This window comes from Panthera leo, chromosome B2 (assembly GCF_018350215.1).
Source record: "Panthera leo isolate Ple1 chromosome B2, P.leo_Ple1_pat1.1, whole genome shotgun sequence".
In the NCBI taxonomy this organism is placed as follows: Eukaryota; Metazoa; Chordata; class Mammalia; order Carnivora; family Felidae; genus Panthera; species Panthera leo.
The window spans coordinates 11,476,402-11,500,462 of NC_056683.1; the positions used below are offsets into that span (position 1 = coordinate 11,476,402).

Sequence of the window (24,061 nt, forward strand, 5' to 3'; positions counted from 1 at the left end):
AACAGAAATGACTGTTTTGGTGAGACAGGTCAATAATCCTCGCTGACTTTTATAAATATCAACAACCATCCCAGGGGGTGAGTCTTTCCTACCATTACTTGTGAATGATTTTCTGCTGGTGTGTCTGTTCTCACTCCTTAGGACATACTCCTTTAAGACCTGCAAGTTAGCTCAGTACTCCTTACCTCATTTTGGAATAAAATAGGCCAATGATCTTGCCAGCTGAATGTCTCCTACCTACCTTGCCATATTCACTTTTTTTTCTTAAAAGGTGAACTGTTCTCTCCAAATCGGTTAAGAAAGCATTTAGCAATAATTTAAACAATACAAGCAGTTTAAAAAATCTTACTTCTTGGGGCACCTGGTGGCAGAGCTTGTGATGCTTGATCTTGGGGTTGTGAGTTTGAGCCCCGCATGAGGTGTAGAGATTACTTAATAAAAAAAATAATAATAAATATTACTTAATAATTTATCTACTTTAGACATCTTATCTTAATTGCTTAGGCCATTCTTCTGGAAGTATCCCCAAACCATGAAAAACTGGACTGCTTAGATGCGTTGATGATTCTTTGTAAGAGCCAAGCAGCATTTATGTTACTGGGAAATAGTTTTGCATTTGACACAGGATGGAGATACATTTTTGGCATGGCCCCGTTTGGTGGGTTAGACTCAGATTCTCTTCTGGGAACCTGGAGAGGACAGTGGGAAAAGTGGGATATGAGCTAGGTAACAGGCAGGGTGCCTGGGTGGCTCAGTTGGTTAAGTGGCTGGCTTTTGATTTTGGCTCAGGTTATAATCTCGCAGTTCATGAGATTGAGCCCCGAGTTGGGCTCTGTGCTGACAGTGTGGAGCCTGCTTGGGATTCTCTCTCCCTCTCTGCCCCTCCCCTACTTTCTCTGTCTCTGTCTCTCTCTCCAAATAAATAAACATTTAAAAAAGAGCTAAGAGGTGATGGGACACATGAACATCCTCTTGGCCTTCAGGTGACCTGCCCTTTGAAAGATGGATACAGAACTCCATACTAGATTTTTGGTTCTGTGTATGGAATCTTTAACCAGATATGGGGGCGCCTGTGTGGCTCAGTCGGTTGAGCATCCTACTTCAGCTCGATCTAGCAGTCTGTGGGTTCGAGCCCCGCATCGGGCTCTGTGCTGACAGCGCAGAGCCTGGAGCCTGCTTCCGATTCTGTGTCTCCCTCTCTCTGCCCCTCCCCTGCTGATACTCTCTCTCTCTGTGTCAAAAATAAATAAACATTAAAAAAAATTTTAAAAACCAGATATTGCCACTCCAGGGGTAAGGAAGAAAAGGAAAGAAAAGGTCAGAGAGCCATCGCAACTGAGTATGAAAGAAAGATGATAGAGTTTGCTAAAATACATATTCCTTTGTTTAGATAATTCCTTTATTTCTGAGAGAGAGAGAGAGAGAGAGAGAGAGAGAGAGAGAGAATGAACCAGGAGGGGTAGAGAGAGGGAGACAAAGGATCCGAAGCAGGCTCCACCCTGTCAGCACGGAGCCCAATGCAGGCTCGAGCTCACAAACTGTGAGATCGTGACCCAAGCTGAAATCAGACACTTAACCGACCAAGCCACCCATGCACCCCAAAATACATATTCCTACTTCAACCCCACGGATTGTGTAGGCCTTGGGTGGAGCCTGAAAATCGTGTTTTTAATGTTTCCAATCTGATGCTGATGCCAGAATTGGTGGACTACTGTGGAAGGCAAAGTGCCTGAACAAATCAGGATCTGATTTGTTAGCCTGGCTTTGAAAAAGAAAAGTCCTGGGATGTTAGGATACTTTCCTTTGTTCTCTCCTTATCCTCCTAATCTCTTGTATTCATTGCCTCAGGGGAAGCATAAGCCAGGGTGTAAAGGAAATAACCTTCCAGGATCTTCCAAAAACCTAAAATCCTTAAGGGGATTAGATACACTGGAGAAATGTTGGAGAGCTGAAGGATAGGGGTATTGAGGAGGGTGGAGCCATCCCTTGAGAAAGACTGGGGGCGGGGGAGGAAAAGAGGGGTGCCTGGGTGGCTCAGTCTTCAAGCATCTGACTTCGGCTCAGGTCATGATCTCACTATCAGGTGAGTTCGAGCCCCGCTTTGGGTGAGCCCTGCTTCTCTCTCTCTCTCTCTCTCTCTCTCTCTCTCTCTCTGCCCCTCACTCACTGCCACCCTCTCTCTCAAAAAAAAAAAAAAAAAAGGATTGAGAAAGATATTCTAGAGGCAGAGAGAATATTGGGGGGTGGCGAGCGGAGACAAGAGGACAACTTTGTATCCTCTAGAGGTACTGTGTTCCCTTCCCTGGGGGAAGGGCTCTGGGGAGACAGTAAAGCCTGAGCTAGTCTGGAAAATTCCATGGCAAAGCACACCATGCTTCACTCCCCAAAGGCAGAACCCCAGCAGTGCAGTAAGGACCCAGAAAGAGATAGCTACACTGGGCATCGAGGCAGCTGGGACCTTCGAGGGTTTCAGGAAGCGTTTGGAGCCTTGGTATGACGCCAGGATGACACATGTGCCTGAGGGGAGCAGGGGAAGAAGAACAAACATGTGAATTGGAGGGACCAGAAGGCCAGAAAGAGGGGTGACTTGGCAAAAGTCTGCATGGACAGACAACATCAAGAAACAGCCGGCCCCACACGGTAGTACGTGAGCCCTAGAAACAGTTCTGGAAAAGGGGGGGGCACAGTTAAGGCCTGACGTGACTTTGCTTCCGCTCTGCCTAAAATAATGGGGTTTTGAAACAGATTCTGTTGAATTCAGTACGCATTTACATTTCTTGCATCCCTGAGCTGTGGACACAAGATTCATGTCGGCTGCACTAGGCTCTAAGCAAGTGAATTATGGTGGCATCCCACGATTAAGCACGTGACAGCTTGGAGTAGGTGTGTGTACTGGAGGGCGAGGGTACGATGTGCTTACAGGTGAGTTTCTCATGATTCCAGTCCATAGCCAGGATAAATTAATTCCAAGCTGAAGATCATGTATAGAGTCGTAAGTCACACTCTCTGATTCTAATTCAAGACATCTTGAAATAGAACAAAGAAGTAGGGTGGCCAGATTTAGAAAATAAGTTGTCCCATGCAATATTTGCAGTTTTGGGGACATACTTATATTTTAAAATTATTCATTCTTTATCTGAGATTCAAATTTAACTGGGTGTCTGGCAACCCTGCAAAGAAATGTTGTCTGGCAACCCTGCAAAGAAGGGAACTCACTTCTAGGCGTCTGGGGTCCAATGAGACATCTGCCAAGGTACCCCGGTCTGACTCCCAGTCTATCGCAGAAATCCTGCCACGGCCCTGCTGAGAAGCATCTGGGCCCCCCTGTGTGAGAAGAGGTAGGATGTCAGTGGGTTCAGCAGCTTCTCTAAACATCTCCTGCTCCACTCCTTCCGTTTGCCCTGCCTGTGGGTAGTTCTAGATACGTCTGGGTCTAATGAAAAAGGTACAGGTTTGGAAATCCGTTAGACCTGTGTTCAGAGCTCATCCCTGGTGTACGATTTTGAGTGGAGTACTTAACCCTTCTCTTTTGGCCTCCTCCCTAGAAGACTTGTATGGATGAAGGATAACGCACAGAAAGCACCCAGGGAGGTGTGTGGCATGCAGTGGGCACTGCATAGTGCTCTCATTTAATGCACTTAGTTACTAAATATGAGTGCAGGAGACTTTAAATCATATTCCTTGGTCTCTTCCTTGCTTCTGAAAGATGCCACTCCATGTCTGAGTGAATTAACAAAACGGCTGCAGTTATTCGGAGACACTATTTGTCCTGTTGCAAACTTCGGCTGATGTATCTCTGTCTAGGGTACACATTTTACAGTACCTTCTTATTTTTTTTAAAAAGGATTTTATTTTTAAGTAAGCCCTATACCCAATGTGGGGCTTGAACTTCCAACCCCGAGATCAAGAGTCACATGCTCTACCAACTAAGCCAGCCAGGTGCCCCTACTATACCTTCTTTTAAAGTATTTTTTTTTCAATTTTTGAAAGCTTATTTATTTATTAGTTTGAGAGAGAGAGAGAGAGTGCAAGGGTGGGGAGAGGCAGAGAGAGAGAGAGAGAGAGAGAGAGAGAGAGAGAGAGAGAATCCCAAGCAGGCTCCATGCTGTCAGCACAGAGCCCGATGTGAGACTTGAACTCACGAATTGCAAGATCATGACCTGAGCTGAAGTTGGACGCCTAACCAACTGAGCCACCCAGGTGCCCCTACTATACCTTCTTTTAAGCTTTCTAGAATTTATTTACATCTAAAGGAAGGAATGGCACCCTCAAACTGTACTCACATTCCCTGTTTGAATGTCCTGATCACAATTCCATTGAGCCCGGGGTTGTGGGAACAATGCTGGTTTATGTGATGTTTTCACCTGCCTGACAAGTTGTTTGAAATGGAGAACACCCACTTAAAGCTATTTATGTCATACATATTTCCCAAAGGAAAATTTCTGCATAAGTATATATTCAAAATGCTTAAAAATAAAGTAATAGTACAACCATTTCTACTTGTCCCTAAAGGGTAGGACATATGTCATCATCATGTTTCTATCTGCAGAATATATGGCCCAGGATAAAATAAATATTTGTTGAATAGTATCCCAAAGTTTTAAGTACAGATCTTTCTTCATCCCTTTAGTTCACAGTTCCTGTTTGGGTAGAATCCCTCAGGGGAAGCACCGTTTTCATCTGATTGTGGAAAAGTGATTTTCTTCTGTTTATCTCTGACACTACAACTAGTAGATGGTCTGCGATAAATTGTATTGAAAAGGAAAAGAGGGAGATTAAAGGTGTTTTAACCCAAAAGGGTTATTTTAACAAACCTAAAGTGTTTTTGAAACACACAGGAAAAAAAATTCCATAACATAAAAGTTGTTGAGGGAACTACACATGGCAAAACCTTCTATGAATATGCATTCATCCAAGTAATAAACACATATCCAATTTGTGCCTGGTCCTCTGGATGTAAAATGTCAGGGAACCGTGAGGTGGCAATAAGGAGGGTCTTTTCTCTCGAATGTATTATTCATCAGTCCTTCATTATTTAGGGCGTTAGTAAGTGATACTCTGTGCTGCTGTTGCACCATTCCTGGGAGGTATCGGTCATCTTTCCCCCATTTATTTTATAGCTTTTGAAGGTGGGTCAACAAGGAGCCAGTCTGGACTCAGAGGACTGACCAATGGAGAGAGGATGCACCAAAGGTGAGTTCAGATCAGCTGTGGACCTGGCAGAAGTTTCCAAAATGGCTACTTGTGACTGTTGGTGGGAATTTAACATGTGCCCTTCCCTTTCTCATCTCAGCCCTCCCTTTCCTCTCCTACAGCGTTCTGTAAACGTGTCCCCTTTTTCTGTACTGCTCACACGGATAGGAAGTTTTCGGTGACCATTGCTGAAAAATCTAAGCAAATGATCTGACCTGTCTTGTTTAGATCTGACATATGAACCAGCCACTGGATTCCTCTTTTCCTTAGCTTGCAATTAAGACAGAGAGCTTCTAAGAACTGTTGCCTTTCTTTTTGCCATCTCAGTTTTTAATGCTTTTCAAAGGATCCGGTTCTAAAGTTAGTAATGGCACAAATGAAGGGGAACAGGCAGCTCCCTTTTGCTTGTAAACCCAAACTGAACCTTAAGGAAGACGGATGCTGGTACCTGAGGAAGCCTGGCTGCAAAGGGAGGGCCCAGAGGGTGTGGAAGGAGTTAAGGGAGAGGCATATTCCCGGTGAAAACAAGAAAAATGGCTTTTCCTTCCCAATTGTCAAGTCCTAGTGCTTTTATTATAGATTTGTCTCCTTACCACCCAGCGGGAGAGCGCTCCCTGATTGCAGTCGCTGAAATTCTGCACAGGACCCTCTAGCATGAGACAGACGAGGGATTACACTCCGATATTAGCAAGCATGAGGCTAAAATCATTGATCTCAGCACTTCAGCTGCAAGCGATGGGCCTAAAAGCAGGTGTTTCTTGTAGGAAGTGCTTCTGAGTCATTGCTGACTCACAGCGGGGGCAAGATTTTATGACCAAGCAAGTGAAAAAGAGTTGGTTTAACTGTTACTAATTTAAAGCATCTAAGTTACGGCTTGGATTTAATTGTGGCTGGTAGAAGCTGTTTGTTGCTCGGTTCGCGCCTCTGGGGAGCCCGATGGTCTGCTTTGATGTTTTAATTCTATGCATGGTGTATATGCTAGAGCCTAAACCCTCATGTGAGAGGTGGTTTTCCCTCACTGGGGGTGGTGTGTTTGAGTAGGCTTTGCTCAGTGTCTGCAGGGTTGCCTTAGTTTGTTTGGCAATACTGCCTATTTAATATTGAATGTAGAGTAGTGTAACTTCAGTCCTATTTGCTTTGGAGAATATTTGAAAAGTTCTTTTTGGTTTCGAAGAACCGTATTTTTGGTAGCCCACGATAGTCTATTGTCTATATGATGGATCCAAACAAGGTGAGATATACTGAGGGCATCGGTCACGGGTTATAAGTGCCGGGTTAAAGTCATCTTGTTAACTAATCATTACATCTGTTAAATCAACCTGGGATAATGGAGAATAAGGATGCATTAAATCCAGAATTTCATTTCAGGTAAGTAGTCTACCTTCCTTTGGAAAAAGATCCTGATGAAAAGAAAAAGGAAAAGCAAAAAAATGCTTAATTTCATTTCTGCTCTCTTTGGAGTCAAATGAAATGCACATAAGAGGAAAACATCCACATGTTCTACAAGCTGCTGGTTCGTCAACTAGTTGTTGGTTGTTGTAGATTTTAGTGAAAAATGGGAATTCCTAAGCCTGCTGTTTACAGAAACTTTGGATAACTGATTACTTCCATGCCTTGATCCATAAATATTCATATGAGCAAATGTATTTATATTTGGCCTTGAGGAAGGAAGGTGTATGTGAGCCTTTGGAAAATGACTTAAAAAATAAAATAAAAATGATTTTTTTCTTGTAGTTCACAACTTTCAGGCCTTCCTTATTGTAGGAGTAAAGACCTCTGTGTGTTGTGGAAAGAATACTTTTGATGACCAACTTCAGAAAATCTTTAGACTGAAGGATCCATTTTTTTTTTTTTTCCATTCGTAAATTTTGGAGAAAATACTGCATCTGAATACTGTGTTGACTTCATAGCACCTGTTTAAGAGATCGAGCTATTAGAAGTAGGTAATCAACTTAATTGTTTTTGTGATTTGTCAAGTAGAGAGCTGTTATTTCTGTTGTTATAGTTTAGGAAAGGTGAAATCTATAGATTTTACTCCAAGTTGTCTGACCTCTTTGCATGCATTTTGGATTTGGATGCTAACCTGGTACTGAGAGCAAAAGAGAATATTTGCTCTTAGAGTCCATTCCTGCTTGCTTTTCTATCTCAACAATGATTTTGTGAGTGTTTTGGAAAGCAGAAAGTGATAGCAATTCTAAGGAAGTAATCTGATATTTCTTTTCTCTGCTCATAGGCCCTGGTATTATGAGATGGTTTATTCTACATCCATGTTTTTTGTTTGTCATGAGTTCACTCTGAAAAGAAAATTTGTACAGATAAGGACATTTGGGAATCAGCAAAGTGTTGTTTCTTTATTTTTTAAAGTTTCTTTATTTATTTTGAGAGAGAGACAGTGTGTGAATGGGGAGGGGCAGAGAGAGAGAACCCTAAACAGGGTCTATGTCCTCAGTGCGAAGCCCGACATGGGGCTCAAACCCGTGAACCGTGAGATGGTGACCTAACCAGAAACCAAGAGTCAGATGCTTAACTGACAGAGGCACCCAGGAGTCCCAAAGTGTTCTTTAAATATCTATGCGCAAGTATATTTCATAACTAATGTTTAGTTTCAGACTCTTAACATACCAGATGTGCTTTATAAGTTCTGGTGGCATGGTTAATTTTTTTAAACGGTGCTTTTCAAATGTCATGCAATACGAGTCACCTGGTTATCTTGTTAAAATGCAGATTCTGATTGAGTAGGCCTGGGATGGCAGAGACCCTTTACAAGCTCCAGGGACTGGTGGTGCTGCTTGTCCTTGAGTAGCAAGAGGCTAAAAGACACATTTTAACTGGTAGGTTGTGCCCTTCCTATGGTGGTGATGTGGACATTTGGGTTGTCAACATGTTAATTCATAAAATGCTCTTGAAAAGAAACATCTTAATGAGTTAGGGTCTGATAAACTCAAGCATTCTCTGCCAATGCTTTTTAAAAATGAAAAGCCTTGGTACTTAGTGCAAGCAAATTGAGTTTTGCAAATATTAGAGTTTTACATAGCTTGCAACCTTAGTGATGAGTTCAGTTTTTTTGATGTAACTGATTAATTATATTTTTAAAAATGAAACGAAGCCCATAGATTTCTTATAGAGGATGAATTTACTAGCATGTGTTTAGAATTTAGAATGTAGAATTTTGGGGGGTGAATTATTAGGGCTAAGTTCTAGTGGTTAATACACCATAATGCAGTAAGCTGTAAAACAACTCAGTAAAATGGTGAAGTCTGATACACCATGTGAACAGAGGTGGTTTTACTGTTTTGTACAGTGACATATATTAGAAATCACCGTAGTAGGCTCTCAATAAATGTTTTTTTTAATATTTAGATTATGTTTATAAATTGTTTATAACTATCCACTTCTTGTTTTAGAGTTGATCTCCATTGTTCATGTTCATTCTGGTTTATATTTGAAAATTAGACAGAAATGTGTAATCCTAGTTGATTCATTAACTGTCTTTACTGTTAGGATGGAATGGGTCTTCCTGAATTTGGTTTTTATTGCATCCAATAAAACTGAATTTCTATTCATAATTGGTAAGTTTAAAATATGCCTTAAACTATAATGGAATGTATGTAAACACATCTATGTCAAAGGCTAGTATACATTGACATAAATAGGAAGAGGAAAAATCTTACATGACACGTTAGAATTAAGTGATATAGGTAGTTAATCAAAACGTGATTATATTAGTTAATTCATTTAGTTTTAAGTATTACTTTATTCCCCAAAGACCGAGGACACAGTAAGTTAATGAGAGCATGATGTTGTACATCTTTAAATATCTTCTCAATGCTATGGCCCCTCTTCCTTAAAATACCTAAAATACCTAAATACCTAAAAAACCTCAATAACTTCCTAGAATCTCAACCCCATTTTGGATTTCTCTAGTTGAGACTGAACTGTAAAATGAAACCAAAACAAAAAAACTAGTTTCACCTTATTTTTCTATGTAATTCTTGGTAATAATTATCACATGAAAATGTGTGTAGAAGATCATAGAGATCTATCTAAAACTGCTCTCAATAAAATAATAATTTCAATAGACATCACAGCAGATACTTCATTTTATGTTAAGATAAAATAAATGCGTAATTTCTAACTTACTTTTTAAAAGTTTATTTAGTTTTGAGACAGAGAGAGACAGAGCATGTGTGGGGGAGGGGCAGAGAGAGAGGGAGACACAGAATCCTTAGCAGACTCCAGGCTCTGAGCTGTCAGCACAGAGCCCAACGTGGGGCTCAAACCCACAAACCGTGAGATCATGATCTGAGCCAGGGTCAGAGCCTAACCGACTGAGCTGCCCAGGTGCCCCTGTAATTTCTAAATTCTTATACTTGTCATCTCTGAATACTCCTTTGGACAGAATTGACTACCTTTTGAAGAATATATAAAGGCTGTTTTTCAATCTAGGTTGGGCTTAGACTATTGCATTTCTGTGAAATTAGTGGAAGCGTCAGCAGCCTCTTCATGTGGTAATTTATAATTGGCAGTTACTATATTGTATGGGGGGGATAAAGAAGTTTATTGGGGGCCGGGGGTGCTAGCAGTAACAGGCTTTTCATAAATTGAGATCTCTCCCAATATAACCAACCATTCTGGCTGAAAAAACTGGGTCCAGGTTTGAGAAAAGTGAACTTGGGCTAATCTTTGTTGAAAACTTGGTTATTGGGAAGAAATCCTTGTCCTTCTGTTGTCTTCTGTGAGGTTCTGCCACTTGATCTTGGATACGAATTGCTGTTAGTTTTTTTCTCCTTATCCTTCACACTATTCTTTTGTTTCCATGATATACGTTGAATTCTATTGGTCTTGCTAATGTGGCTCCTCTCTGAATTTGGAGGCCTGATTTATGATATCCCTTTCACTCAGGTGGCCCTGCTGATGTACTCTTCATTGCCATCCTACTGCATAACCACACGTCCCCATGCCACAACGGAGGTCCTTGCATTTTCAGGTGATCCTAAGCCACATATAGGAGTCTAGTCTTTCCAATGCTATCATAGCATAAAGTTGGCAAATATCCATTCTCACTATGCAGTAAGGCAGAACCAGTGTCTAAACATTTAAGTCAGTGTGGAGGCCATCAGAGAGGTTTCTAAAGTATACCATTTTCCATTAAGGTAGAAAATCATTTTTTCAAAGAAAAAATATTTTAAGTCGTAGATAAGTTTCTAAATTGGCTACAAAAATGACAGAGTGAGGGTAAGAGCATGGGCTTTGGAGTTAGGAGGAGGAGAAATCATTCAAATACTGACTCTGTTATTCTGAAATAATTTTTAAAATTATTTTTTATCCCCTCAATGCCCAGTTTCCTTATTTGTAACATGAGGATAATAGTTCCTCTAAGGATTGTTAGGATTACATGAGAATCTCTCCATAACATTATCATAGGGATTTGTTCATGATACTCTTGAATGCTTTATCAGGAATAAATAAATGAATTTGAGAAGTAATTAATTTGTTATGCACTATAGAAAACAAATACATGCAAGCTAGGTAAGATTATAGAAAGCAGTTTAGCTGTATTAATCAGTGTATTATTTATTACAATAAAATAGGAACAGTTGACATTGGTATGATTAGCTGTAGTACGTACAGAGTGAGTGTGATGTGTTAACACTGGTCCATGTGTTCAGGATCTGGAAATGAAAAAAAAAAAAAAAAATCCTTCATGGAGTTTAAAACCCGGGTGGGGAGGAGTGAGTTTCTCTTAAAATGCCCTCAATGAAACAACTCAAAACTTAAGATCACTTCTCAGAGCCACTGCCATTTTGTCGAGGTCTAAAGACTGACGGGAATAGAAGTTAATAAGAAGGAAAAGGATGAATACAGAAGAGAGCTAGTTCATAACACACAATTTATTAAGTGATACTTTCCGGGCGCCTGGGTGGCACAGTCGGTTAAGCGTCCGACTTCAGCCAGGTCACGATCTCGCGGTCCGTGAGTTCGAGCCCCGCGTCAGGCTCTGGGCTGATGGCTCGGAGCCTGGAGCCTGTTTCCGATTCTGTGTCTGCCTCTCTCTCTGCCCCTCCCCCGTTCATGCTCTGTCTCTCTCTGTCCCAAAAATAAATAAAAAAAAAAAAAAAAACGTTGAAAAAAAAAAAATTTTAAGTGATACTTTCCAATTCTGTGAACTACAGAACCTTATTGGGTTTATAGGGATTCAATTCATCATCTATAGAGATTGATTAATTGTAAGTTCTAAATAACAATTATTTCCTTCCTCAAAAGCCTATTAACTCCTAATATGGCTGGAATGATTTCAGGAATCCCTATTACCAGTCCATGTCATTTGATACTTTTTTCCAATTTATTTTTTGATACTTTTTTCCAATTTATATATAGTCTCTGTTAGAGAAACGTTCAAGAATTATTCGTATGTTTGAATGCAGGCAGATTCTTTAAATTTTATAATCAGAATAACTTTATTATAATCCATTCTCTTACTAGTAATTCCTAACTGAAGAATGAGTCCTGTACCAAAAATGCTTGAGGAACTCTAGGTTTGGGGATTGTCGCTCCAAACTGAAATTCAGCACAATGTTATTTTCAAATCCCAAACCTATGCACAAGAAGTTACTTCAACCTACAGTGAGGCTGATACTATTTCAGGGTAAAATTAGGCTGTAGGAAGTTTTGAATGTGAATTTCTCTTGCCTTTTATTTTTTCTTTGCTGCCAAGTCTGGTAACGTTTCCAATAACTCAGTAACATGAATGTGGGAATAATGTATTATTTTTCCCTTAAACACTGTTTTACTTCAAAGAAATAACTGTAAAATGGGGCAAATAGTGGAGATAAGGCTAAAGGGGGATGTGAATTTTTCCGTACTTCCTTAAATCTTACCAATTTTCAATTCTGGAGTTTCACCTTAGGTTGGCCCAGCTCTTTTGCATATCCTTTTCAAAGCTTGAATATGAAGTCTGTCCCATGCAGACATCAAATAACGGGCCTCTAAGAAAGGGATGATTTTTGAGCCCCAGCCTGTTCACTCTCCTGTGCTGGAAATCCTGAGTCTGGTAGAGTGAAAAGGGAAAATGAGACATGACTACAGTTCAATCTTCTATATACACAGCCCAGTGAAATATTCAGGTACAGACGTTCCCTGGCTGAGCTTATTAGGAACTACTTGACTCTGCTTGTCAAATACCTAGTTAATAACTGTGAAAGAGAGACAATTGTATTTAAGAAGGATGAGGTGCTTCAGGGGAAGGAGCATGTCTACCTGACGAGTCTAGTGGGGAGTTAGTGGTAGAGCCTGGCACGGAGGTAGGACAACCAGGAAACAGAAGAGGAAGTAGATTCATTTTGTTTGTCATATTTGGCAACTTTTTATAGTCTTGGTGATTATGGTCAGAGGTGCCACTGAAAGCCATTTGCTCTATAAACCTATGCCTGATACAGCCTGTTTCCTTAGGTGCTGAAGGGTACTACAAAATCCAAGGTACTGTAAGTTTGGTTTCACAATTTGACTTACATGATTTATAAGAGTGATTTGCATTGTGCAGTTTGGTGGTGGAGATGGTATGAACATCTTAGAGTTAATTTGTATTTAATACCTGGATATTACATGCTTTCTAAGTAGTTTTATGAGCTATATATATTAATCCTTTCATTAGAACCACCAACCAGTTGAGGTAAATATTCATTCTATTTGCAGATGAGGAAACTGAAGCTTAGAAAGAGGATCAGTAACTTCCCCAAGGCTACACAGCTAGTAAGTGATAGATTTGAAATTAAGTCTGTTTGACTCTGAAACTTACAACCTTTAAGATCAATTGTCTCAAATGGAGCACTAAACCTATTTTTTTACAGCAGATTTTTTCCCTCATTTGTTTACTTGTCTCAACTCAGAAAGTTGGGTTACAGTTGTGGCTTTGGGTTCCCTGGGGCTGAGTGTCCTTGAGCATGCCACCTGAATTCTCTGAACCCCTGTCTGGTGGGTTGATGTGGGGGCTGGACCACATGACCAAGAAGCCTTTTCTTTTCTTTCAATTTTTAAAATGTTTATTTATTTATTTATTTATTTATTTATTTATTTTTAATGTTTTATTTATTTTTGAGACAGAGAGAGAGACTGAGCATGAGCAAGGGAGGGGCAGAGAGAGAGAGAGAGACAGAATCCGAAGCAGGCTCCATGCTCTGAGCTGTCAGCACAGAGCCCCACGCGGGGCTCGAACTCACGAACTGTGAGATCATGACCTGAGCCAAAGTCGGATGCTCAACCGGCTGAGCCATCCAGGCGCCCCTAAAATGTTTATTTTGAGAGAGAGAGAGCACAAGCCGGGGAGGGGCAGAGGAGACATAGAATCTGAAGCAGGCTCCAGGCTCTGAGCTGTCAGTACAGAGCCTGATGTGGGGATGGGGGCTGGAACTCAAGAACTGGGAGATCATGACCTCAGCCAAAGTGTGAGGCCCAACAGACTAAGCCACCCAGGCACGCCCCAGCAAGCCCTTCTGACCATCAATTCCTACAATCTCTATTCTTTGTGGGATCAGTCTTTGATCCTAGCTCACTTACTCACTTTCCTAAATATGATGCCTTCTATTTGGAGCAATATATGTATACTTTTATTACCGGTAACCTACCACTTACGTCTGATGTGAGCTGCCTGCCTGTGGGTAATAATTGTAACCATTTATTGCAGTTCTTGCCTACCAGGACAGATACTACGTCCTCTGCATGAACGATCACTATGGTTCCCATTTTACGGAAGACGAAGCCAAGGCTCAGAAAGTTTTGACTTCTGCAAGGTCAAGCTAGAGAGCGGTGGGGCCAGAATTCTAGTCCTTGTGTTTGACAGCAAAGCCCTTACATGTTAATGGGACATTAATGAAACCGTATACATTTTTAAATTCTGCTTTAGGCTTAAAGATCACCAACATTGCTTTTTCAACCATTAAAAAAAAATTTTTTTTATATTAGCTCCTGTCTTCGATTTTACTATCTGTTGACTTTCTGCCCGCTTTACCAACCAAAGGGGAAGTTGAATGAAAAGAGGTTATTGTTTTTATGCTAAATGCCTCGGCCCAAGTCTAAGTTTACAGCTAAAAGCAATAAAAAGGACGGAGCCCGCGGCTTTGTGCCTCTGCGGTGATCCGAGGATCTCCTTCCGCGTCCTCCTTTCGTTCTTCCGCTGAACTACGCTTCCCAGCGTGCCGCGCGGCCGAGAGCGCGGGCTCGGCCGGCCCTCCCTTCCTCTTCGCCTATCACTCGGTCGCAGTGTAATGATGCAAACGCGTCGGGCGCTGACGAGTGACGGCGTTCTGGCTCGCGACCGCGGCGGCGGCCTTAGCAGCGGCAATAGGCGCAATAGCAGCGGCGACTGCAGGGACGACGACGACGACGGCGGCGGGGCGGGCGCTGTGCGCAAAGGGGAGGGGTAGGCGGGCGGCGCCGGCGGCTTCAACTGCGGCAGCTACGGCTAGGGCGACGAAAGAATCCCCATCAGCCGGCGGTCGAGTTAGGCCTAAACAGCGCCTGGAGCTGATCGCGCTGTCCTCTGCGGGGGATCTCCATAGAGACCGTGACATACACAGAGGCGGGGGTCCGCAGGAGGCTGCCGGACCGGAGCCAGCTCCTCGGCCTCAGTCGCCGCCACCGCCTTCCCTGCTGCCAGCGCGCATTTTCTCTCCGCTCCTGCTCGAAACCTCGCGGCTCCTGGTGTGCCTGTGCCCTACTGTGTGGGCAGCGAAGGCGGACTTTTGGGCTGGGGCCGGGCGGGGGGGGGCTCTAAGGCCTCCACCTCTGCCTCTCCCGCCCCCTTACCCGCCCCGACGCGGGAAGCGGCGGAGGCTCCGCCATGGCCTCGGGAGCCGGAGGAATAGGAGGGGGCGGTGGCGGCAAGATCCGGACGCGGCGTTGCCACCAGGGGCCAATTAAGCCTTACCAGCAGGGGCGACAACAGCACCAGGTATGGAACCCCGACGCGGTGGTATCTCAGCGGGTTCGGAACTCAGCGGGAGGGAACAGGCGGCGTGGGGCCCTGGTGCCCCACGTGGAGCGGACGCTAGGGCCCGAGGAAAGGCCCGAGCCAGGCGGCGGGATCTCAGGCCGCCGGAGTGGCGACGGGAAGTGGGCTGAGACAGGCCCATCTTTGCGGCACACACGTGTGGTTCGGGCCGCCTCTCCCCGATCTTCTGGGCCAGGGGCTTCCCCAGACAGGCGCAGGGCGGGAACAGAAATTCTAGGCCCACGTTGCGCGCATTTCTTTCGGTTTTGGCGGGGATTGGGGGGTTTGAGGGTATTACTCACGTCCTCTCCAGGGAGAAAGGAAGAGATGTGGCTGGAGGCCCATACGCTTGCTGTTTTCTAGTCTCCCGCGTTTCAGTTTGTGTGGGGAGGGGGCTGTCCCAGGCAGTCCGCTTCCGAGGCACCCGGGGGTGGGGATGGGGCGCTGTTACACAGAAAGTGAAATAACTTTGTTTCATGCTATTAATTAATTCCGCGTCTCCCCTGCCGGTGTCCTTCGATCTGAGAGCATCCACTTAGATTTTTCCCCCCCTCTCCCATAACCGGATGATAGTTACCTAGGTCCTGGGGCATTTTGAAAGTCCCTCTCCACCCTTACGTCTTTTCTCCGCTGCGAGACTCTTCCCTCTCCTCTTCTATCCACTCCCTCCCCCCCCCCATTTTATTTTGGAGGCTAGAACTGGCTGTTACGCACAGTTGACCGGAACTCCAGTTCTGATCTCATGCACGAAATATTTTAATATTACGGGGCGTATTCTAGAAGTTTAAGGTACTTTTGACACCCAGGAATGTTGGTGGTCTTCTCATTAACCACCTTGTGCACTCATGGGTGTTTGAAGTATGAAAAGGAGTTTATCCTAATTGTAAACGATACATTTGATTTTGAGAAAATATTATTTTAAAAAACTTATTTGTTTATCATGGGAATTGAATAGGAAAATGTTAAAAAATTATTTTAATAAAAGTCATGTATAAAATTTGACAGTGAGGCTAAGGTGCAGGTGTTTGTCTTAAGGCTGTCAAAAGTATGGGGAAAGGGTCTGGTAACTTGTTGCATCCTATTAAAGGTAGAATTCCTAGATTGCTTTATTTTGGGTGATGGTGGTATTGAATATTTTAACATGTTTGGTGATGATGTTAAATTGTACCACTAAAACGCAAATTTTTAAAAGTAAAATTGGGGGGAAATTTTTTAATAGTAAAAATTGTGGTTTATAATTTTAAGTAGCTAATGGCTAGAAGTCGTGACATTACTTTTACCTCCCAGTAGTTTTCCCCCAGATGTATACAGAAAGGGCCGTTTTTTAAATTTCTTTGTGAGGAACAGGGGTGGGGTATTGCAGGCAAATTTAAGATTAGAATTCAGGTCACACGCCTGGCCATTTAACCTAATCCTTTTGTAGAATGGAAGTTAGACACACATGCTTTCTGTTTCTATTGAAGAATAAATGTCTTTGAGTTCTCAGATCTTCTTACAACAAAGTTACTATATAAAAAATGAGATGTTTTAAGTACATGTATTGGATGATCTGGACAGAGTTTAAAAAGGAGTTAATATATTCCAGGTGGCAAATGTTACAATCACAGCTTATTTTTAAATGTACTTAAGATAAACTAATTTGGGGGAATGATGCCTTAACAACATAATACTTATGATCCAGATTGCCTTAGATCGGATGTGATTTTAGGCTGTGTAGTTTTAAGACCTTGATAATTTATCTTTTCCCCTTATCTAAAATACTTCCAGCTTCTTGCCCTAGCCATTTGAAAACATTTTTTTAATGTTTATTTATTTTTGAGAGAGAGAGAGAGAGAGAGAGAGAGAGAGCGCGCGCGCGCGCGCAAGCGCAAGCGCACACTGGAGGAGCGTCAATGGGGGAGGGGCAGAGAGAGGAGGAGACACAGAAGCAGGCTTCAGGCCCTGAGCTGTCAGCACAGCGCCCTATGTGGGGCTTGAACTCGCAAACTGCGAGATCATGACCAGAGTTGAAGTCGGGCGCTTAACCGACTGAGCCACACAGGCACCCCTTGCCCTAGCCATTTAATTGAAAAAGAAAATACATTTTAGCTTTTGAATTGGGATTAAAGATGTTTGGGGGTTTCTTGATCAACACGGCAGGTGTTACTTAATATTGGCAGAAAACACCAAAGAAAAGTATGCAGGAGTATACAGATGCTCAATTTTTAACAATCTAAAAATAAAAACTGTCCTTAGTCCTTACTGGAACTTTTGTGGACTTGTAGACTGCCTGCTGGCTGTCTGCTGTCTTACGTTGTCTGTCACCTCTATGTTTTGCAGCAGCTGCTGAGTCATCATGAATAGCAAGGAGCTTCATGACATGGCATGTTTTATACTAATGTTATTTGATTAAATGTCCACGGGTTTCTGGGCAAAAATGAAGTTTTGGGTTGTGTAGTAGAGGGTGGGCATAAGAACGGGAGGTCTGGCACTGTCGTGGATGTTTGCCATCGCCTGGCAGGCCAATTAGCTTGTGCGGTCAGGCAGTACCTGCAACTTTTGCATGTGTTCATCTGACTTGTAATATCCTGTTTTGACTTCTCAGTTAGCTCTGCTAAGATACATCTAAAGATTACATTTTTTCCTTTTAACTTCTGATCTTTAAAATGCCATCTTGCTTGAAGTTTGGAGACAGAAATCCGTTTTCTGACTCAACTAACTGAAGGGCAGTTACTTAAAGAATTATAGAAGCAAAAATGAAGAACAGCCCTGAATAATGTAAGTCGATCATTTTCGCTTGCCTTCTGTCCTCCTTAACTCAGCCCAGATGCATTTAGGAAATGGTGTCATTTTTCTAGTTGGGAGTGAACAGATCACTGAAAGAAGACGTGGTTAGTTTTTGTCCCCGCTTCAGTCGCCTTTCCCACTTCTTGTGCAGATTGTCAGGCCCAGGAAGTCAGCTCCGGAGAGCTCAAGCTTTTCTTAGTAGTAACCACAAAAAACCTGAGCCCATGGGCAAACCAGAACCTTGCCTCTGGAAGAATCTACTGCCACCTCCTGGTGAGAGGGCACTATTTATTTTTGCCCTTTTTTGAGGGGGGTGTGCTTAAGAGGTTTTGTCTTCTGGTCTGGAGCTGTGGGAATCCACTCATTTTATCTACCTGGATATAGCTTGTCTTCCAACAAGTTCGTTTTTGCATTTAGCTATTTTAGAAAAAGGAGGGAATCCCTTTATTTAGTAGCTTAAATCAGGAGTCTGCAAACTTTTTTTTGTAAAGGGCCAAATAGTAAGTATTTTAGGCTTTATTACCGCAAGTTGTTTGTTTTGTTTATGCAGCCCTTTAAAAAATGTAAAAATCATTCTTAGCCTGGGGCTTGTATAAAAACAGGCTAAGAGCTGAATTTGGCCCACAGACCATGTTTTGCCTAACCCTGGTTTATATGATAGTTTAGGTTTTTTTGTTTGGTAGTTTCTATATGATACTTTCTCCCAACTATGCCCCGCTTCCAAGTATGTCCTACTTGGGATCTGATGGCTAAAGAGTATTCTCAGTTTTGAAATGGAAGGATATTTAGACATCAAATACTTATTGCAGAATGTACTAAGTAGTTTTGGCTTTAATTTTATCTTTACTGCTTTGTCTTAGATGTTAAATACTATCAGTGGAAACAACTGGAAATAGTTGATAGGGAAAAAATAATGGAATCAGAGTATCTGGGTTTGAATCCTGTTCTGCCAGGATTTGGACAAGTTATTTAAATTCTCTGCTTAATTTATGTGTCTGTAAAGTGAAAATTGTTGTGAGGGTTAAATGAGATTAGTAAAGCTCTTAGAGCAGGGTGTGGCATATATGGTAAGGACTCATTTGAAATTGTGATTAAATACAGCCTTTTTAAAAAAAATATTTATTTATTTTTGAGAGAGAGTGAATAAGCAGGGGAGGGGCAGAGAGGGAGACAGAGAATCCTAAGCTGACTGTGCAGAGCCCAACCCGGGCTTGATCCCAGGAACAGCGAGATCATGACCTGAGCCGAAATCAAGAGTGGGGTGCTCAATCCCCTGAGCCACCCAGCTGCCCCTAAATACAGCCTTTTGATATAAATGTTTGTCTTTGAATTTTGCTGCCTCTCAGTAGGGTTTTTTTCCTTTATGTACCCAACCTCAAGCTTTAATAGGCTTTTATTGGATCTAGGGACTTTTTACTAGGTGATGAGGCCAAACTTAAACTTATTGAGTACTTATTTTCGAACATGTTGCTTCAAGAAATGCCAGTCATTTAAGTATATAGGAGAGTAAATCCAAATATTAACTTACTTAGTGCATAGTAGGTTTTTTGTTGGTGATGAGAGGCCCTTGTATGTGATATTTTATCAATTCACTTACCAGTGTTTGAAGTAAAATGAAGACTTCGGTCTGATGTTACTAATTAAAACCATTTTCTTTAGGCACAGAATATCATTAGGAAGATGTAATGACCTCGTGTTTTCAAAAATGGTTTTATTTGCAGGCAGTTAGCTTATGGCCCTGGTTGCGATATATTTTTAAGATTCTTCTGTGTTGGGTGGCCTGATTTAAAGTCTTGCTACAAGATACAATTTACTCTGTTTGCTATCAGAAACAGGATGGTAGAATGCCTTTCCTGTGTATAGATGTTTCAGTTTGCTTGCTTTTGCTTATCTTTTTCATAGTGTGATTTAAGAAGTAAACTCTTAAATCCCGTTTTCAAATAGATTATTTAAGAAAAGTGACAATATCTTGTATAAAACTTTTAGTGGGTTAAACTGCTTTGGTCTTTATTGGGTTTCCTATGGCTAGTTTGAAAGGTCTTTCAGGGATTCCTTTTCTTGTTCTTGTTTGATTACTGTTAATTATCTATGAATACCACCTCTATAATGTGGATAACTAAAAATAAGAGACCAAGTCAGGTCATGTTTCTCCTTACTGCATTAGGGCAGACTTTTGAAGGAGGACTTTTGAAATTTGTGGCCAGTTGTAGTTAAAAAAATTTTTTTTAGCCAGAATAATTTTTATGCTCGTGGTTTTTTTGGCTTCATTTCTTGAAGTTGAGAAGAGAAATGGAAAAAGTGTGGATTTTAAGTGGCTGTAAGGATTTGGACCGTGGATGGGGAAACCTTGGCCGCTGAATGACTATCTGTAGGTTGTAAAATAGGACAGATAATAGCTTAGATTTGAAGGTTAAATTCAGATTATTGAAACCAGATTCAGTATAACCGTATTAGAATTTGAATACTTCATTACTTTTTTCCCTTGTGGAAATAACTGAGTGTTAAAGTTAGGTGTTAAAATTTAGTAATGTTAGAATAGATATATTACAAAACTTGAAATAACTGAAGGATTATAATGGCATCTAGATTTTTACTATTTAGTGTTTCAAATGTTTTTATAATTCGATATTCGTTAATTTGTTTTAAAAAAATTTTTAACATTTATTTTTGAGAGAGAGAGTGCGTGTGAGCTAGTGGGGGAGGGGCAGAGAGAGAGAGAGAGAGAGAGAGAGAGAGAGAGAGACACAGAATCCAAGGCAGGCTGCATCCAGGCTCTGAACTGTCAGCACAGAGCCCAATGCCAGGCTCGAACTCACGAACAGTGAGATCATGACTTGAGCCGAAGTCAGATGCTTAACGGACGTAGCCACTCAGGTGCCCCATATAATTAGATATTCTTTAAGTCTTATGTGAAGTCTTGGGTTCTTTAGCCTTTGTTCTTCTTCATTCGGGCTTGGAGGGAGCAAGGGGGAAAACAGGGAAACTACAACATAAGACTTTCAAAAAAGTTTGGAAAGGAGAACTTGGTGACACAGGAGTTCAGTGGGTAAAGAGTGTGTGCACAGAACCCTGAAAGAAAACTAAGTAAAAGCCAGTGACAGGTATTAACAAAATAAAGGCAGCCAAAAGAGCAGATAGAAATGAAAACAGCAGTGTATTTGGGGCAATAGGGGCTCCAAAACCCTGAAACTGAAGATGGATTATATTTGGTATTTATAGTTAGGGACCCAGTGAAGTTACCTGAGAACAGGGATTTTATAATCCGAATACTACTACTATTTAATAGAGGATAACATGGAGAAAAGAGAATTTAACAGAACCAAAGTAAAGAAAACTAAAACCTAATAGGAATAGAGAGCTTTATATAAGGAGAGGGAAGGCTGTATAGTAATGGTAAATTGGCCACGTAGGAGGGATGTCTCTGGTTATTCTAAGGTTACAAATTGGTGAAAAGATACATAGGAAAAGAATGTTTTTTTCATTACAAACGAGTTCTGAATTAGGATGGTAAAAGAGCCTTGCCCCGCCTCCACTGTCTTTCATTAATCCTTGAACTCAGGTTAAAAATAATTCGAAAAGCTAATATAGTCACAGTATCTTACACATTGAATGTGCTTGATATGCATTTAGTGTTGAATTGAATTTACTTCTAGCCCCCAAATTATTTGTTGTAAATATCAGTGGCATTTTTGCCATGTTTTGCCAATTTTTGTCACATGAAAATCCCTGAGTTCTTAGAAAAAAATTCAGTCAGTTTAGTCCAAATTTAAAGATTCACTCTTTTAATCCTTGATACAAGTTCATTACTTATGATTCTCTAGTGCAGACTTCACTTCAGGGTTATAAGGAGTATTTTTAAGATTTTAATGCCCCATTTGTTCTGTTGATTTTTCTAAGCCCTTCATTAATTTTGCTTTCTTTGGCTACCTTTCTGCTTTTCTTCATTTCATTGGCTTTGTGTTATTTATCATTCCAGAGGATGGTTCAGTTTTCCCATACTCTTGGCTAGCTTCACAAGTTGTCTTTTTGGAGGAAGGGCTACTAGTGTAGCAACAAAAATAGTATTTTCTTTTTTTTTATTTTATTTTATTTTATTTTTTTAATTTACATACAAATTAGTTAGCATATAGTGCAACAATGATTTCAGGAGTAGATTCCTTAGTGCTCCGTACCCATTTAGCCCATCCCCCCTCCTACAACCCCTCCGGTAACCCTCAGTTTGCTTTCCATATTTAGGAGTCTCTTCAGTTTTGTCCCCCTCCCTGTTTTTATATTATTTTTGTTTCCCTTCCTTTGTGTTCATCTGTTTTGTCTCTTAAAGTCCTCATGTGAATGAAGTCATATGATATGTCTTTCTCTGACTGATTTCACTTAGCATAATACCCTCCATTTCCATCCACGTAGTTGCAAATGGCAAGATTTCATTCTTTTTGATTGCCGAGTAATACTCCGTTGTGTATATATACCACATCTTCTTTATCCATTCATCCATCGATGGACATTTGGGCTCTTTCCATACTTTGGCTATTGTTGATAGTGCTGCTGTAAACATGGGGGTGCATATGCCCCTTCGAAACAGCACACCTGCATCCCTTGGATAAATACCTAGTAGTGCAATTGCTGGGTCGTAGGGTAGTTCTATTTTTAGTTTTTTGAGGAACCTCCACACTGTTTTCCAGAGTGGCTGCACCAGCTTGCATTGCCACCAACAGTGCAAAGGAGATCCTCTTTCTCCGCATCCTCGCCAACATCTGTTGTTGCCTGAGTTGTTAATGTTTGCCATTCTGGCAGGTGCAAGGTGGTATCTCATTATGGTTTTGATTTGTATTTCCCTGATGATGAGTGACATTGAGCATTTTTTCATGTGTCGGTTGGCCATCTGGATGTCTTCTTTGGAGAAGTGTCTCTTCATGTCTTTTGCCCATTTCTTCACTAGATTATTTGTTTTTTGGGTGTTGAGTTTGAGAAGTTCTTTATACATTTTGGATACTAACCCTTTATCTGATATGTCTTTTCCAAATTTCTTCTCCCATTCTGTCGGTTGCCTTTTAGTTTTGCTGATTGTTTCCTTCGCTGTGCAGAGCTTTTTATTTTGATGAGGTCCCAGTAGTTCATTTTTGCTTTTGTTTCCCTTGCCTCCAGAGACGTGTTGAGTAAGAAGTTGCTGCGGCCAAGATCAAAGAGGTTTTTGCCTGCTTTCTCCTCGAGGATTTTGATGGCTTCCCGTCTTACATTTAGGTCTTTCATCCATTTTGAGTTTATTTTTGTGTATGGTGTAAGAAAGTGGTCCAGGTTCATTCTTCTGCATGTCGTTGTCCAGTTTTCCCAGCACCACTTGCTGAAGAGACTGTCTTTATTCCATCGGATATTCTTTCCTGCTTTGTCAAAGATAAGTTGGCCATACGTTTGTGGGTCCATTTCTGGGTTCTCTATTCTGTTCCATTGATCTGAGTGTCTGTTCTTGTGCCAAAAAATAAGGTGAAACTATTACACCAAGAAAACGTATCACTTATTTTTGGATTCTAGAATTACTGAAGTCCTTTTTAGCAACTTGTCATAAGATACCTATTTTTTCATGTTTATATATTTTTGAGAGGGGGCGGAGGGGAGGGGTAGAGGAAGAGGGAGACAGAGGATCTGGAGTGGGCTTGGTGCTGACAGCAGAGAGACCGATGTGGGGCTTGATCTCACGAACCACAAGATTATGACCTGAGCCAAGGTTGGATGCTTAACCTACTGAGCCACCCAGGCGCCCCTTTTCACAGAATATTATGTGGGCGTAAGAGGTTGGTTGAGCAGCGCAGTCGTGGATAAATTAAAACTGTGCATCAACTGATCTGTGTACCGTACAGATCTGTTGTCTGTCCTCACAGAGTTGATGCTCTAGTGGAGTGGATGGACAGACTAATTATCATTCTGTTAGACAAATTGCCATCATAAAGGAAGTATAGGGTACTGTTGGTGCATATAAGGGGTGACTGTCCCAGACGTGAGGGATCAGAGGTTTTCTGTAGGTTTCTGTAGGTTTTCCGATACCCAGGTATAATGGTGGCAGTTTTGCCTACCACTGAAGCCTCTGAAAGTCTAGAAGTTAGTCCGGTAAAGGAGGACTTGCAT

The 24,061-nt window shown here is 41.5% G+C and overlaps 1 protein-coding gene across 10 annotated transcripts in view; it reads left to right on the plus strand.

Annotated features, from left to right (window-relative positions):
• The first annotated feature begins 49 nt into the window (after positions 1-49).
• Positions 50-24,061, plus strand: part of NUP153 (nucleoporin 153) — a 92,059-nt gene continuing 68,047 nt past the window's right edge. Inside the window, exons 1-6 of one of the 10 annotated variants that reach the window (XM_042937832.1) lie at positions 50-77; positions 5,121-5,193; positions 7,918-8,024; positions 10,096-10,180; positions 12,643-12,669; positions 12,886-12,942. In XM_042937832.1, the coding sequence (XP_042793766.1) occupies positions 10,151-10,180; positions 12,643-12,669; positions 12,886-12,942 (114 nt within the window). In that variant the 5' untranslated portion in view covers positions 50-77; positions 5,121-5,193; positions 7,918-8,024; positions 10,096-10,150. Of the gene's footprint in view, positions 78-5,120; positions 5,194-7,917; positions 8,025-10,095; positions 10,181-12,642; positions 12,670-12,885; positions 12,943-14,588; positions 15,140-24,061 lie in introns of those variants that run through there. The other 9 variants (XM_042937830.1, XM_042937822.1, XM_042937826.1 and 6 more) reach the window with 9 other exon arrangements.